This window comes from Cervus canadensis, chromosome 30, assembly GCF_019320065.1.
Source record: "Cervus canadensis isolate Bull #8, Minnesota chromosome 30, ASM1932006v1, whole genome shotgun sequence".
In the NCBI taxonomy this organism is placed as follows: domain Eukaryota; kingdom Metazoa; phylum Chordata; class Mammalia; order Artiodactyla; family Cervidae; genus Cervus; species Cervus canadensis.
Window position 1 is genome coordinate 18,562,455 of NC_057415.1, and position 18,100 is coordinate 18,580,554.

Consider the following 18,100-nt stretch of genomic DNA (forward strand, 5'->3'; position numbering starts at 1 on the left):
CTGTCCATCCATCACAAACTCCCGGAGTTCACTCAAACTCATGTCCGTTGAGTTGGTGATGCCATCCAGCCATCTCATCCTCTGTCGTCCCCTTCTCCTCCTGCCCCCAATCCCTCCCAGCATCAGGGTCTTTTCCAATGAGTCAGCTCTTCACATGAGGTGGCCAAAGTACTGGAGTTTCAGCTTCAGCATCAGTCCTTCCAATGAACACCCAGGACTGATCTCCTTTAGAATGGACTGGTTGGATCTCCTTGCAATACAAGGGACCCTCAAGAGTCTTCTCCAGCACCACAGTTCAAAAGCATCAGTTTTTCAGTGCTCAGCTTTCTTCACAGTCCAACTCTCACATCCATACATGACTACTGGAAAAACCATAGCTTTGACTAGACAGACCTTTGTTGACAAAGTAATGTCTCTGCTTTTTAGTATGCTATCTAGGTTGGTCATAACTTTCCTTCCAAGGAGTAAGCATCTTTTAATTTCATGGCTGGAATCACCATCTGCAGTGATTTTGGAGCCCAGAAAAGTAAAGTCTGACACTGTTTCCACTGTTTCCCCATCTATTTGCCATGAAGTGATGGGACCAGATGCCATGATCTTAGTTTTCTGAATGTTGAGCTTTAAGCCAACTTTTTCACTCTCCTCTTTCCCAAATAGCTATTTTTCTCAAGCTTACCAAACTGATTTGAAATCACCTGAAAAATTTTCCTCCCTCTCTCCCTTCTGGTTACTTTATTGACTTTCCCTTTAGTTCCATTTAGCTGACTTGCATTACTGTCACATTACAGTTTTATATTAAAATGCTAATAATAGAGGAAATTGGGTTTTATTATTTACCACCATTTTTGTTCTTTTTTAAAAATTCATTTTGTTATTGAAGGATAATTGCTTTACAGAATTTTGTTGTTTTCTGTCAAACCTCAACATGAATCAGCAGTAAGTATACATTTATCCCCTCCCTTTTGAACCTCTCTCCCATCTCCCGCCCCATTCCACCCCTTTAGATTGATACAGAGCCCCTGTTTGAGTTTCCTGAGCCATACAGTAAATTCCCGTTGGCCTTCTATTTTACATTTGGTAATGTAAGTCTCCGTGTTACTCTTTCCATATATCTCACCCTCTCCTCCCCTCTCCCTGTGTCCGTAAGTCTATTCTCTATGTCTGTTTCTCCATTGCTGCCCTGTAAATAAATTCTTCAGTATCATTTTTCTAGATTCTGTATATATGCATTAGAATACTCATATTCTAGATAATAATAAATATTTATAATATTATAAATAATATATCATTCTATAATATTAATATTATAAAATAATGTAATATTATTATTATTATAAATACATATTTATCTTTTTCTTTCTGACTCACTTCACTCTGTATAATAGGTTCTTTGTTCATCCACCTCATCAGAACTGACTCAAATGTGTTCCTTTTTATGCTGAGTAATATTCCATTGTATATATGTACAACTTCTTTATCCATTCATCTTTTGATGGACATCTAGGTTGCTTCCATGTTCTAGCTATTGTAAATAGTGCTGCAGTGAACAGTGGGATGCATGTGTCTTTTTCAGTTTTGGTTTCCTCAGGGTATATGCCTAGGAGTGGGATTGCTGGGTCATACGGTGGTTTTATTCCTAGTTTTTTAAGGAATCTCCATAACATCTTCCATAGTGACTGTATCAGTTTACATTCCTACCAACGGTGCAAGAGCATTCCCTTTTCTCCACACCCTCTCCAGCATTTATTGTTTGTAGACTTTCTGATGATGGCCATTCTGACTGGTATTTACCACCATTTTTGAATAAATATCATCAATATAGTCATCCAAATAAATATCAAATTACTTTGTGGTGTTGAAATATATGTAAATGCTCTTTTAATTGAATTATTTTAAAGTTACTGCTCATTTTATGGAAAGCCTTGAATTTAGCCTTCTTTGAGATTTTATTTATCTAAGAATATGTATATTTCTGCTTATAGGATTCATATAAAAATGAAAGTGACTATTAAGATTTCTGAAACATATTTTACATACTTCTCCCCTAAATTTAACATAAAGATTTTCTCAATGAAGCATTTTGGCCTAATTTTGCCCCTGTATTGAGGCAAAAATCCTTGTGATTACTTTGATTCCTCGCCATGTGAATATGAAGATTTCCACTCTGTCTGGCAGGTACGGGCACTCACTATTCCTGGCCTTATGTGTGCTCAGGCATTTTCCACTTATCTTTTTCAGTTTCTTTCCTGGGAGTTGCACTCCTGCATGTTGGTAGGCACTCAACTGATACTTGAGGAAGAAGTTGCTCCACTCTGATTTCCCTTTTCTGTCCTGTGACCTGAAATTTCTTAAGGCTCATTTGGCTCCTTACCCGTTTCTCAGGGTCCATTGCTCTTCATTGTCTTTTGTCCAGTGTCTTCAGAAGTGTCATTTCACATATTTCCTTCTTTTTAAAGTTGTTTTAGGCAAGAGGTTAAATCTGGTTCCCATTACTTCATTTTGAGTATTGAGTAAATAGGAAGTAATTTGAAAACATTTTTGTCAAATTTCTAGAAAAAGAGTTATGTCTGTTTATAAACACTTCAAAATGTTTTTAAGCTTCCTACTCTGTTACATCTAATCAAGAGATTTTTTTGTATTAGTAAAATAATTTTAATTTTAGTTATTATAGCTTTAAATGTCTGCAGGCTTAGTTTTTCTTCGTTTTCTTCTAATCATTATTTTATTAATAAACTTCAGAATTTTCCTGTTTAAAAAAGGAAAAATGCCAAGACTTTTGGCATATTTTAGAAGTACATTCATTACATGCTGTTATTAAAATATAAAAACATTCAGGCAAATCTGTAGTATGAAGGACAGGTACACATCCAGGTGACTAAAAACTAACAGGACCCTTAGTTTAAAAAAACAAAGTTAAAAAAGGAGGATTTTAGTGTTCATTTGAACAGCCCTTCTCATCTACCTGAAAGTCATTTTGACTTTAATTGTGCTAAACCACTTCAGTCAGACGGACTCTGTGCGACCCTATGGACTGCAGCCCGCCAGGCTCCTCTGTCCATGGAATTCTCCAGGCAAGAATACTGGAGTAGGTTGCCCCGTGCCCTTCTCCAGGGAATCTTCCCAACCTAGGGATGAAACGCACGCCTCTTACATCTAACCTGCACTGACAGAGGGTTCTTTACCACTAGCGCCACCTGGGAAACCCCATGAAGATGGAGGTGCCAGGGATTAAAACACGGATCTCATAAATGCGAAACACACACTCCACCACAAAGCCACCAGCCACCCCCCCCCCCCACCCCACACACACATCTTGTCTACTCTGTAAATGTGTGTGCTGTGCTAAGCGTTCAGTCGTGTCCGACTCTGCGAGCCCATGGACTGTAGCGTGCCAGGCTCCTCTGTCCATGTAGATTCTCCAGACCAGAATACTGGAGTGGGATGCCATGCCATTTTCCAGGGCATCTTCCCAACCCTGGAATCGAACTCAGGTCTCCCGCATTGCAGGCGGATTCTTTACCGCCTGAGCCACCAGGGAAGCTCTTGTCTGGTTTTTCACAATTTCTCCCAGGGCCCAAGTGACTGTAATTCTGAAACTTGAGTGAGAGTACTACAGTTGAAAACCAGGTCCAGTTGGTAGGCATGCCCTCCCCCGGGGGCATTGTGGGTAGTGTAGTCCCACGCCTCTAGCTCACTGAGCGCCGTCTTGAGCTCTGGAGCGTTTAGGGTTGTGCGATCTCGCACCCCGGGGAACTTTGGGTATTGTAGTCCCCGCCCCGAGGTTTTGTGGGTAGCGTACTTCGAGCCGCGCTGTCGTATTTTTGGACGTGGTGACAGTCTGTCAGTGCTTGTGGTGAGCTATCCCGCCTCTGGCTGCTGAGTCCGAGGGATAGAGGCTCCGGAAAGCCGGAAAGCCGGGAGAGGGCGGGCAGGTTTGGTACGCCCTGTCCGCGGGTTCTTTGAGGTTTGATTTCTTTTCCCCCCCGGGATCAGGCGCAGTCCACCTCGGAGGAGCTGTTGGCAGAGGTCTCGGGTCGCTCAGTGTCCAGCGGTGCTCGGTACTCAGCGCCCTTCCTGAGGGGTCGAGACTGGTGCGGGTGGCTTGGGGGACACAAGAAACCTTTGTCCGGAGCAAACGTCCCCACTGCTGAATGTGTGCCTTGGACATTCTTCCTTGGTGTTAACTGGGTGAGCGCGGCTGGATGATTCCTACCTGGTGATGGAGGTGCCGTTTGGCCCTAAGGACCTAGGTTTTGAGGGGAGGGCTCGCATGGGGCAGACACTCAGACTTACCTTGATTGACGATGGTGGTGGGGGGAACTTGGGTCAGCGGCCTCGGGCCCCACGGGCTCCTGGGGGAGTTGGAAGGGCCGGGTGGGAGTCAGACACCCCGCGTTTGCGTGGGGCACCCTTGTGCTCACTTCTGAGACTCCTCCCGAAGTACTCCTCTGGTGCTGGGGCTCTTCCAGCAGCTTGGAGTGGAGCCCACAGGGCAGGAAACTTTGTTCAAGCCATAGGGGACTGGTGGGCTGACTCCCTGAATTACTGGGGATGAGAGAGTGAGAAGAGGGTGGTAAGACGTCCAGACTTAAATTTTATTTTAAATTTTGCTTTATGAAAACATAAACATGCACAGAAGTAGCTGTGAGGTCTCCTGGATTCTTCACACAGATTCACCACTTCTCAACTAGAGCCCTGTTCTTTCTCCCCCAAATCTGCAACCTCAGGTATATATCTCTTTGGGCATTTCCTTTCCCTGAGGGCCTATGTCAGGCCTGTTGTGGGAGCCCTGGCCTCCATAGGGAGATTTCACATACAGGTCTGCCTATATGTGAGTGTCCTTGGGCAAACTGCTGAACCTCCTGGAGCTGTTGGGAGTGTGGAAAGAGGTAAAACAGGGGTCTGGTACGTGTTAATATAATGTTCATTTCTGTTTTTACTAACCTTTATAGGCACGTAGAAGATTAACGTCGTGCTGGATTATCAGCATAACATTAGAGAAGGCTTGTTCTAAAACCCACTTCCCAATTCTGTCCCTTGTACTGTGTTTCTCTTCCATGCCTGTATCTGATACCTTACCTTAGTTAAGTGCTCCTCAACTGCAGGCTTGCGGGTGTCCAGTCCACTGTCTGAACTGGGAGAGAATACTGAGGCTGGAACTACTTCTCTTGTACCAGGTTTTGCCTTGGTGCAGTCTGCTCCCTCACATTCAGAGGGGACTGCCTGTTAGGGAGGAGAGGGTTCCTAGGGGCCCGGCCGACCTGCCTCAAATGCTAGTACTTCCTTGTTTTATTCTTATGGTGTCTTTGGTACTAAAGGAGGGTGTGATATCTTATACCTTATAATATCTTATATATATCTTTGATATCTTATGCCAAAGTCATATCTCCTCTTGGGCACAGAGCTGCAGGTGATGTCCTGGGAAGAGAGGCTTGTTCTTGACGGAGTGCATTCCTGCACAGCTGTCCTGGGGCACATTCCTCTGCTCTCATTTAGGTCTTTCCATCTTCACAGTTGTTCCTGCATTGTTTCTCTCCACATCCATTCACACTGTTGTATTTTCAGGGCCTTGGAGTGCTGGCAAAACAGTGATGGTGAGGAGTACTGTTTTGAGAGCAATAGTCCTGTGTGGTCAGTGTGCTTTCTAAGTCAAGTGTTAGTTGCTCAGTTGTGTCCGACTCTTTGCGACCCCATGGACTGTAGCCCTCCAGGCTCCTCTGTCCATGGAATTCTCCAGGCAAGAATATTGGAGTGGGTAGCAGTTCCCTTCTCTAGAAGATCTTCCCAAACCAGGGACTGAACCCGGGTCTTCTGCATTGCAGGCAGATTCTTTACCATCTGAGCCACCAGGGAAGCCCAAGACTTTTTTTTTTGTTTGTTTATTTGTTTTAACTTAATGATTGTGATTAAGTTAAAATGATTTAACTTAGTGATTGTGCTTCTGTGTCTCTTTTCTACTCTGTCATTTTTTTTACTTCATGTATTTTTTCCAGACTGTGACTTGACTTTTTATTTTCTTGCTAGTATCTTTTATAGAACAGAATTTTTTGAATCTTAACAGACTCCAGCTTACCATTTTATTTTTTCTTTCATGAATTCTGTTTTTGCTGTCATATGTGAAAAGACATTGCCAAGTCCCTGGTCATCTAAATTTTTTCCCATGTTATTTTCCAGGAGTTTTATAGTTTCATGCTTTACCTTTAAGTCTGTTATGCATTTTAAGTTGATTTTTGTGGAAGATGTAAGGTCTGTGTATGTGGAAGTTCAGTTGTTCCAGTCCTGCCGTTTAATAAAAAGATGGTCTGTTCTCCATTGAATTTTTTCTTGCTCTGTTAACTTTATTTATGTGTGTCTATTTCTGTGTGCTCTATTCTGTTCCATTGATGTGTTTGTCTATTTTTTTTAAATTTATTTTTTGGCACTACCACATATTTAATTCCTGTAGCTTTATAGTAAGTTTAGAATCTAGTCATGTCAGTCTTCTGACTTTGTTATTCTTCAGTATTGTGTTGTCTCTCTTGGTCACTTGCCTTTCCATATAAACTTTAGAACCAGTTTGTTGACATCTTCAAAGTAACTTGCTGGAATTTTGATGGATTAAATGTATAGATCAAGTTGGAAAGAACTGATGTTTTAACAATATCAAATCAAGTCTACCTATCCATAATATGGACTATCAATTGTTTTAGATCTTTTATTTTTTTCAGCAGAGTTTTGTAGTTTTCCTCATGTATATCTTATACAAATTTTTAAAAGATTTATATCTAAGTATTTTCATTTTTCTGGATGCTACTGTAATGTTTTTGATTTCAAATTCCATCTGTTCATGGCTGGCATATAGGAAAGCAGTTGATTTTTGTATATTAACCTTGTGTCCTGAAGCTTTGATATAATCACACGTTCTAGAAAGAAATCTTGGATTTTCTACATAGACAGTTGGACTTCCCTGGTGGCTCAGTCAGTAAAGAATCCACCTGCAATGCAGGAGCCTGGGCTTGATCCCTGGGGTCAGGAAGATCCTCTGGAGAAGGCAGTTGCAACCCATTCTAGTATTCTTGCCTGGAAAATTCCATGGACAGAAGAACCTGTGGGCTATAGTGCATGGGGTCACAAAGAGTCAGACACAACTTAGTGACTGAACACCACCACCACATAGACAATCAAGTTATCTTCAGAAAAGACAGTTTCATTTCTTTTTCTTAGTCAGTATACCTGTTATTTCTCTTTCTTGTCTTCTTACATTAGCCTGGAATTCCAGCATGATGTTGAATAGGAGTGGTGAAAGGTGACATTCCTGCCTAGTTTCTGATCTTAATGGAATAGCATCTAGTTTCTTACTGTTAAATGCTGTTAGTTATAGATTTTAACTTTTTTAAGCACAGCAACAATTATTTGCAGAGAGTATCAGCACAGCCTATCTTTAGCCTAAGCCTAACAAAATTAAAATCGATTCTTTAATGTCATCTAGTATCTCATCAGTGTTCATATTTCCTTGATTGCCTCCAAAATGTCTAAATAAGGTCCTCACATGGCATTTGAATCTCTCTTCAGTCTCCTTTTATTCCACAAGACCTTTCTCTTTTTATACTATTAACTTGTTGAAGTTTTAACATTAAAAAAAGTTGCAAATTATGTCATTTTACTCTCCACACTTCAGCTTCATTTCTTAATAATGATTTGTTTTTCTTTGTATCCAGAATATCACAATCTTACCTAACAATATTCACAATAATTCTCTAACATCACCTAATACCTAATTCATTTGAATTGGCCCTCATAGTTCCCAAAATGTTTTTCAGTTCGTTTGTTCAGATCCCTAGTGGCTCAGATGGTAAAGAATCTGCCTGCAGTGAAGGAGACTGAGGTTCGATACCTGGGTTGGGAAGATTGCCTGGAGAAGGGAATGGCAACCCACTCCAGTATTCTTGCCTGGGAAATCCCATGTACAGAAGAGCCTGGCAGGCTACAGTCCATGGAGTCGCAAAGAGTTGACACAACTGAGCCACTAATACATTCACTTTCACTTGTGCAGATTAGTCAGTCAAGGCTAATAGATGACATCTGAAGAATGATGTTTATTTCTTAAGTGGATTTGTGTTAAGGAAAATCTCCCCTCTAAAAAATTTTGTCATGAAATTGACTTGCTGAAGACCTAGGGTATTTTATGACTGTCCATTCTTACTTTCAAATATCACATTTCAAATCTTGGGTATATAAGTGGAGGGGAAGGAAGAGCCAGATTATGGCTTCTATCTTGCTTCAAATTTCTCTCCAAATCTACATTCTGTCTGAACTGTAGTGCCCTTTCTGTTTTGAATTTCCTAGACCTTGTCCTTAAGGCTGATGTGGATAGAGAACTTCTGTTTTTACTATGATAAGTCACCATTTCTCGCCATGAATGCTCACCTGTGGGCACTATGAGACCCTTTCCTCTTAATAGAGTCCATACAGTGACTTAATAGAGTCTTACTCAGTTGGTGGGGCTGTGGGCTTCATTTACCAACTGGAGATTGGGGCTGAATCTGCCACTGGTCCAGCTCTGGGGGCCTTATGTACAGGACACTGTTAAGAATGGGCAACTCTCTCTGGAGTAGGAGCACTGAGTCCAGGACACTAGACTGCCAGAGAACTCCTGATCCCAGGGAGTACTAATTACTGAGAACTCCCACGAAGGCTTCCACCTCTGTCTAAGACCTGATGTCATCTAACTGCTGGCAACACACAGTGCAGGATGCCTCACCCGAATAAGAAGCATTATGAAAACACAAACCCAGTCATCAGCAGACAGGCTTCCCACAGACACTCCCCAGAAAGGCACCTCACATAGCCCTTCCCATCAGAGGGAAAAAAACTCACTTCTTCCCACCAGAATTTAGGTATAAGTCCCTCCAAATAAGAAGCTTATCCAAACTGCTGGACCAATTTCAACCACCAAGGACAGAGACCAAAAAGAAGAACTATGACCCTAAAACCTGGGGAAAGGAGACTTCAAACCAGTAAGTTAGAAAAAAAATGAAAAGACAGTGAAATATTGCACAAATGAAGGAGCAAGTTCAAAACTCAAACAAAGAGGAAATAAGCAAACTACCTGAAAAGAATTCAGAGTAATGGTAATAAAGATGATCCAAAACCTTGGAAATAGAATGGAGAAAATGCAACAATCAGTTAACACATTCAATAAGGACTTAGAAAAAATAAAGAATAAACAGACACAAACAAAACAATTACTGAAATTAAAAATACTCAGGAAGGGATCAATAGCAGAATAACTGAGGCAGAACAATAGGTAAGTGAATTGGAAGATAGAATGGTGAAAATAACTGCTGAAGAGCAGAGTAAAGGAAAAAGAATGAAATGAATAGAGGATAATCTCATAGACATCTGGTCAAATATTAAATGCATCAACATTCAAATTATAGGGGTCTCAGAAGAATAAAAGAAGAAGAAAGAGTCTGAGAAAATTTTTGAAATGATTATAGTTGAAAATTTTCCTAACGTGGGAAAGCAAATAGTCCATCAAGTGTTAAGAAGCCCAGAGAGTCCCATTGAGGCTAAACCCAAGGAGAAACATACCAAGACATATACTAATCAAACTAACAAAGATTAAACATAATATTAAAAGCAACAAGGGAAAAGCAGCGAGTAACATACAAAGGAAACTCCATATGATTAACAGCTGATCTTTCAGCAGAAGCTGCAGGCCAGAAAGGAATGGCAGGATACATTTAAAGTGCTGAAAGGGAAAAATATACAACCAACATTACTTTACCCAGCAAGGATCTCATTGAATATCGATGGAGAAATCAAAAGCTAAAGACAAGCAAAAGTTAAAGAGAATTTAGCACCACCAAACTAGCTTTACAACAAATGTTAAAGAGACTTCTATAGGCAGGAAACATAAGGGAAGGAAACCTACAAAAACAAACCCAAAACAATTAAGAAAATGCCAATGGGAACATATACACACACACACATACACACACACACACACACACACACATAAATAAATAATTACTTTTAAGTGTAAATGGATGAAATGCTCCAACCAAAAGACACAGATTGGCTAAATGGACACAAAAACAAGACTCATATGTATGCTGTCTATAGGAGACTGACTTCAGACCTGGAAACACATACAGACTGAAAATGAGAGGATAGAAAAAGATATTCCATGCCAATGGAAATCAAAAGAAGAGTAGAGTAGTAATTCTCAAATCAGATAAACCATGAAATAAAGAATATTATTAATAGAAGAGATAAGGAAGGACACTATATGATGATCAAGGGATCAATCCAAGAAGACATAACAATTGTAAGTATTTATGCACCCAACATAGGAGCATATCAATGTATAAGGTGAACACTAACAGACATAAAGGGGGAAGTTGACAGTAATACAATAATTGTAGGGGACTTTAACACCCCACTTATGCCAATGGACAGATCATCAAAACAGAAAATTAATAAGGAAATATAAGCCTTAAATGACACATTAGACCAGATGGACCTAATTGAAATTTTTAGGACATTGTATCTAAATGCAGAAGAATACACTTTCTTCTCAAGTGCACATGGAACATTTTCCAGGATAGATCACATCTTGGGTTACCAGTCAAGCCTTGGTAAATTTAAGAAAATTGATATAGTATCAAGCATCTTTTCTAATCACACTGCTATGAGACTAGATACTAATTACAGGAGAAAAACTGTAAAAAGCACAAATACATTCAGATTAAACAATATATTTCTAAATAACCAACAGATCACTGAAGAAATAAAAGGGGAAATAAAACAATTCCTAGAAACAAATAACAACAAAGACATGACTCAAAACCTATGGTATGCAACAAAAGCAATTCTAAGAAGGAAGTTTATAGCAATACAATCTTACCTCAAGAAATAAGAAAAACATCAAATAGACAATCTAATTTACATGTAAAACAACTGGAAAAAGAACCAAAAAATCCCCAAGTTAGTAGAAGGAAAGAAGTCATAAAGATCAGAGCAGAAATTAATGAAAAGAAATGAAGGAAACGATAGTAAAGATTAAAAAAACTAAAAACTGATTCTTCGAGAAGATAAACAAAATTTACAAGCCATGAGCCAAACTCATCAAGAAAAAAAGGGAGAAGCCTCAAATCAGCAAAATTAGAAATGAAAAAGGAGAGGTCACAGCAGACAATGCAGAAATACAAAGACTCATAAGAGACTATTACAAACAACTATATGCCAGTAAAATGGACAACCTGAAGAAATGGATGAATTCTTAGAAAAGTTTAACTTTACAAGACTGAACCAGGAAGAAATAGAAAATTATGGACAACCTATCACAAGCACTGAAATTGAAACTGTGAGAAGAAATCTCCCAAAACACAATAGCCTAAGGCCAGATGGCTTCACAAGTGAATTCTGTCAACTATTTAGAGAAGAGCTAATGCCTGTCCTTAAACTCTTCCAAAAAATTGCAGAGGAAGAAACATGTACAAACTCATTCTACAAGGCCACCAATACCTTGATACCAAAACCAGATAATGACATCACATAGAAAGAAAATTACAGGCCAATATCACTGATGAACATAGATGCAAAAATCCTCAACATAATAACATCCACATATGATAAACCCACAGCAAACATTATCCTCAATGGTGAAAATCTGAAAGCATTTCCTCTAAGACTAGGAACAAGACAAGGGGGCCTACTCTTGCCACTAATATTCAACATAGTTTTGGAAGTCCTAGCCATGGCAAACAGAGAAGAAAAAGAAATAAAAGGAATCTAGAATTGGAAAAGAGGTAGAACTCTTACTGTTTGAAGACGACATGATACTATACATGGAAAAGCCTCAAGATACTGTCAGAAAATTGCTAGACCTAATCAGTGAAATTAGTAAATTTGCAGGATATAAAATTAAGACACAGAAATCAGTTGTATTCCTATACACTAACAATGAAAAGTCAGAAAGAAATTAAGGAATCAATCCCATTTATCATTGCAACAAAAATAACAAAATACCTGGGGATAAACCTACCTAGGAAGACAAAAGAGCTGTATACAGAAAACTGTAGGACACTGATGAAAGAAAGATGACCTAAATAGATGGAGAGATATGCCTTGCTCCTGGATTGGAAGAATCAATATTGTGATAATGACTATACTACCCAAAGCAATCTACAGATTCAGTGCAATTCTGATCAAACTACCATGGCATTTTTCATAGAAGTAGAACAAAAGGTCTCACAATTCATATGCAAACACAGAAGACCTTGAATAGCCAAAGCAATCTTGAGAAAGAATAATGGAGCTGGAGGAATCAACCTTCCTGACTTCAGACTATACTACAAAGCTACAGTCATCAAGACAGTATCATGCTGGCACAAAAACAGAAACACAGACCAATGGCACAAGATAGAAAGCCCAGAAATAAATCCATGTGCCTATAGGCACCTTAATTTTGATAAAGGAGGCAAGAATATACAGTGGAGAAGAGACAGTTTCTTCAATAAGTGGAGCTGGGAAGACTGGACAGCTATGTGTAAAAGAATGACATTAGAACACTTCCTAACACCATACACAAAGATAAACTTGAAATGGATCAAAGATCTAAAGGTAAGACCCAAAACTGTAAAACTCTAAAAGGAAAACATAGGCAGAACACTCTGTGACATATATCATAGCAAGATCCTCCATGACCCACCTGCTAGAGTAATGGAAATTAAAAGAAAAAATAAACAAGTGGGGCCTAATTAAACTTAAAATCTTCTCACAGCAAAGGAAACAATAAATAAGATGAGAAGACAACCCTCAGAATGGGAGAAATAACTTCAGATGAAGTAATTGACACAGGATTAATCTCCAAAATGTATAAGCAGCTCAAACAACTCAATATCAGAAAAGCAAGCAGCCCAATGAAAAAGTGGGCAGAAGACCTAAACAGACATTTCTCCAAAGAAGACAAACAGGTGGCTAATAAACACATGGAAAGATGCTCAACATCCCTCATTATTAGAGAAATGTAAATCAAAACTATGATGAGGTATCATCTTACACTGGTCATCAAAAAAAATCTGCAGTCAATAAATGCTGGAGAGGATGTGGAGAAAAAGGAGCTCTCTTGTACTGTTGGCAGGAATATAAATTGATATAGCCACTATGGAGAACAATATGGAAATTCCTTAAAAACTAGGAATAAAATTACCATATGACCCAACAATCCCACTATTGGACATGCAGTGTGAGAAAACCATGGTTGAAAAAGACACATGTACCCCAGTGTTCATTGCAGCACTATTTACAGTAGCTTGGACATGGAAGCAAAGTAGATGTCCATCAACAGATGAACGGATAATGAAGTTGTGGTACATATATACAATGGAATATTACTCAACCATAAAAAGGAACACATTTGAGTCAGTTCTAATGAGGTGGTTGAACCTTGAGCCTATTATGCAGAGTGAAGCAAGTCAGGAAGAGAAAAACAAATATCATATATTAATGTGTATATATGAAATCTAGAAAGATGGCACTGATGTACCTGTTTGCAGGGCAGCAGTGGAGACACAGACGTTGAGAACAGACTTACGGACAGAGGGGGGAAGGAGAGGGTGGGACAAATTGAGAGAGTAGCACTGAAACATGCACATTACCATATATAAAATAGATACCCAGTGGGAGTTGGCTGTGTGACTCATCAAGCTCAAACATAATCTGTGACAACCTAAAAGGATGGGATGGGGTGGGATGTGGGAGGAGGTTCAAGAGAGAGGGGACATATATATACCTATGGCTGATTCATGTTGATGTATGGACGAAGTCAACACAATATTGTAAAGCAATTATCCTCCAATTTAAATAAATTAAGGAAAAAACTCTGGAAAATGCAAATGTAAGAAATCTTTGATGACAAAATGCAGATCAATGCTATTGGGGAGGGGAGTGAAAGATTACAAACGAGCACATTGGTCATTTTTGGAAATGACTGATAAATTTACTCTCCTCAGTGTTGTGATGTTTTCACAAGTGTATAAGTATTTCAAACTTACTAAGCTGTATACTTTAAATATGTGTGTAATTGTGTGTCAAATATATGCCAATAAGACATAGTTTTTTAAATTAAAAAAAGAAGGGGTGCCTCTAATGCCATCTTCAGCCTGCTTTCCTTACCTCCTCCTTGCCTCTGCTAAACTGGGAGGCTGGATAGATGGGTATTCCTCCCACACATCCCTTTACTTCCCTTCTCTTTCTCCAGTTCTGCCTATGCAACAAGTCTTCTCTAAGAAGAGCACTCACCAGACTAAGAACATGGTCCCAGGGCTCCTGACTACTAGGGATGAGGTGAGTCCTAAAATTTCTTCCTAGCTTTTATAGGATGGACCCATTTCTTTTATCTTTTACTGGAGCTGCCTTGATGGTGTTAGGCTGTACCTAGCCTTGATCTTGGAGGTGTGACTTGTCTTACCTGGAGCCTTTTCTCAGACTCCTCTGGTCCATTCATGAGCTATACATTCATCAAGTAGTAAATTGTCATCAGCACAGTTAAAACACAATCATGGTTATGTGCCCAGTGATTCCAGGGCCTAAAAGAGTGAAGGAAGGCTTTCAAAGGAGGAGCTGCCTGAGCTGCCCCTGAAGATTTGGCAAGTTGAAGAGCTGAAGGAATGTATTTCTGTGAGAATGTGACTGGAAGCCTAGCCCGTCTCTGAGATCTGCAGGCTGTCGCTCATCATATGGAAAGCTTGGAGCAGTCCGTGGCCTTTTGTTACATCAGTTTTCTCTGTGTAGAGGAGAGGATACTGACCTGCTGTCTGCTGGTGATTCATGGGTAGCTATAATTTGGCTGGCCCCATGCTTTATATTTAAATGAGTTTTCCACACTTAAAAATTGGAAGAATACACCTAAGTCCTGAGTCCACATTCTTGGTGCATATGACAAGTAGCTGGAACCAAACAGCATTCCCATGGTGTAGTCACAGCCTCTTGTGCCCCTTGACCCCATTGCTGAAGTGCCTGCTTCATTCATTCATTACTTGCCTCGGCTCTGCAGGTTTTGCTTTTACCCACTCTGAGTCTGAATGGAGGTAGTTCAACCAGAATCCTGAAATCCAGGCTGAGGAGTTTGGGCTTGAACTTGGAACAAGTTAGGTTTGAAGGATTTTGAGAAGTTTGCCATAAGTAGTCACTGAATGAATATATGTCGTAAAGGAAAGATTTTCTAATCCCTAAGACTAGGCAGTTTGTGACCTTGACATAATCAAATGGAGTTAACATTTACTGACTGCCTAAACAGACGCCAGGTAGGATACTTCTGTTGATTATTATCAGTTACAAAAAATAGTATCAGTTATTCTAATTAAATTTTGTGTTGCCTGTCATAAAAAATATGACAAGTGTAAAATTTTTTTGTTAGATCTGAACTTGCTCTTAATGCTGAGCTCATATGGTAGGTATTTGCCTGTTACTGTATCAGTTAAAAATAATTGATTTTGATGTTATCAGATACCATTGAGGGCTGTATGTCCCTCAATTATAAAATCTTTTATTTGAGAGAAAATGTTTATGCAGTACATGCAATTCAGCATGTTTCCTAAGGTGTTTGGGGGGGGAATTTCTTTTATAGGTTTCTCTTTACCATTACTGATGTTAATAGAGAAACATTCTTGGCCAAAATGGAACATTACTTTCCTGCCCCTTCCTGTGGGATCCTTAGCACACCCTGAACCATATCCTGTCTATGACCATCATCGCTCAATATACATTTTTTTCCTTTTATTCATTCATTAAAAATTGATCCCAGGGCATGAGCATCTGAGTAGCTTTGTTTTTATTTTTTAATTTTTAATTTTTTTTAATTGTGGAAGTATGATAACATGTTCACAGGAGACTTGGAAAATACAGAACAATGTTACATATAGTTCCACTATATATTATAATTATTTTTTTAAGTAGAGAAGTTAAGATTTTTAGTTGGAGTTTCAAACTCTCATAAATTAATAGAATATAGAGAAATAGAAGGGTATAGTAGATCTGAAAAGCACTGTGAACCGATTCAGCATAATTAAAATTTATACAATTTTCACACAATAGTAGGATACAAATTCTATTCAAGTTCCTATAGACTGTAAACTAGGAGACACTGGAACATATCCAGGGACATAAAACAAGGTGCCAAAATTTCATGGTCTAAAAATTTTGAAATCATGCAGAGTCTATTCTCTTATCACTGTGGAATTATGTTAGAAACTGATATCAAATGATATTTGAAAATAACATATTTTCAGGTGCCATGTGACATTTATCAGGAGAGATCTTTGACTTAGCCGTCAAAAGCCTCAATAAAGTTAGACTAAAAAAAACACAGAGGATGATTGCAAAGAAGAAAGTATTTACATGAGAAATTAGTATCAAAATGAGAAATTAATATTGAAGGTACTTTAAACAAAATCCCATGTGTTTTGAAATTAAATGACCACTTTTAAATGATGGGTATATCTAAGAAGCCATAACCAGGAAAATTAGAAAATACTTGTAATAGAATAAAAATGAAAAGGAAATTTACCAGAATTTTTTGCATGGAGCTGAAGCTGCTCAATGCAATTAAATACAATGTGAAGTCTTGAATAAGGTATGAAAACAAATAATGGATACTAGGATAAAATTTTGTGAAATTTGAACAAAATCTGTACTTTAGTTAATAATACTGTATCACATATTCTACATAATAGCATATCACATATGCTACATAATCACAATAGTAAAAAAATGTTTATCAGTTTTCACAGTCAATAGTGAGACAAAAAATAAAAGATAATTTACAATTACAAGCCACAATGGAAACATGATTAACCTAGCAATAGAAAATAATTACATATAATTTGGTGGGTTAAGTAGAGTGATGTGATAAGTGGAAGTACATACATGCACATGTTCTCCTCTGCCCTGACTGTAAATGTCTTTTGGTTGGTGCAATTAATCCATTTACATTTAAGGAAATTATTGATATGTCTGATCCTTTTACCACTTTCTTAATTATTTTGGTCTCATTTTCTGTAGGCCTTTTCCTTCTCATGTTTTCTGCCTGGAGAAGTTCCTTTTGTATTTGTTGTAAAGTTGATTTGGTGGTGCTGAATTCTCTTAACTTTCGCTTGTCTGGAAAGATTTTGATTTCTCTATCAGATCTGAAGGAGAGTTTTGCTGGTAGAGTATTCTTGGTTGTAGGTTCTTCCCTTTCATCACTTTAAATATATCATGTCATTCCCTTCTGGCTTGTAGAGTTTTTGTTGAGATATCATCTGATGACCTTATGTGGGTTCCCTTGTATGTTATTTGTTGTTTTTTCCTTGTTGCTTTTAATATTTTGTATTTGTCTTTAATTGTTGTCAATTTGATTACTATGTTGTCTTAGTGTGCTCCTCCTTGGGTTTATCCTGCCGGGGATGCTCTGTGCTTCCTGGACTTGGTTTACTGTTCTCTTTCCCATGCTAGGCAAATCTTCAGCTGTTATCTCTTCAAGTAGTTTCTCAGGTCCTTTCCCTCTTCTCCTTCTGGGACCCCAATAATGTGAATGTTGGTGTATTTAATGTTGTCCCAGAGGTGAGTTAGACTGTCTTCATTTCTTTTTATTCTTTTTTCTATATTCTGTTTTGTGGTAGTGATTTCTACCATTCTGTCCTCTAGGTCACTTATCTGTTCTTCTGCCTCAGTTATTCTGCTCTCGAGTTCTTCTAGTGTATTGTTCATCTGTGTTTGTTCTTTAGTTCTTCTAGGTCTTTGATAAATATTTCTTGCATCTTCTCAATCTTTGCTTCCATTCTTTTTCTGAGATCCTAGATCATCTTCACTATCAATATTCTGATTTTTTTTTTCATTTGGTTGTTTTTCTGGAACTTTACTTGTCCCTTCATCTGGGACAAAACCCTCTGCTTTTTCATCCTGGTTAACTTTCTAGCTACTAGTGGTTTTCTAGCTATTGTGGGATTGTAGTTCTTGCTTCTTCTGTTTGCCCTCTGATGGAGGAGGCTGAGAAGCTTGTATAAGCTTCCTCATGGGAGAGGCTGGTGGTGAGAAAAATTGGGTCTTACTCTGGTGGGCAGAGGCATGCTTA

The 18,100-nt window shown here is 38.7% G+C and overlaps 1 protein-coding gene across 9 annotated transcripts in view; it reads left to right on the plus strand.

Annotated features, from left to right (window-relative positions):
• Positions 1-18,100, plus strand: part of ZNF169 (zinc finger protein 169) — an 89,851-nt gene that overhangs the window by 34,664 nt on the left and 37,087 nt on the right. For 3 of the 9 annotated variants that reach the window (XM_043453387.1, XM_043453380.1, XM_043453386.1), the window contains exons 1-2: positions 3,862-4,188; positions 14,249-14,334. Coding sequence is in view for 6 of the 9 variants with exons in the window: in XM_043453380.1 (XP_043309315.1) it covers positions 14,257-14,334 (78 nt within the window). In the remaining 3 variants the exon portion in view is untranslated. The other 6 variants (XM_043453389.1, XM_043453383.1, XM_043453384.1 and 3 more) reach the window with 3 other exon arrangements.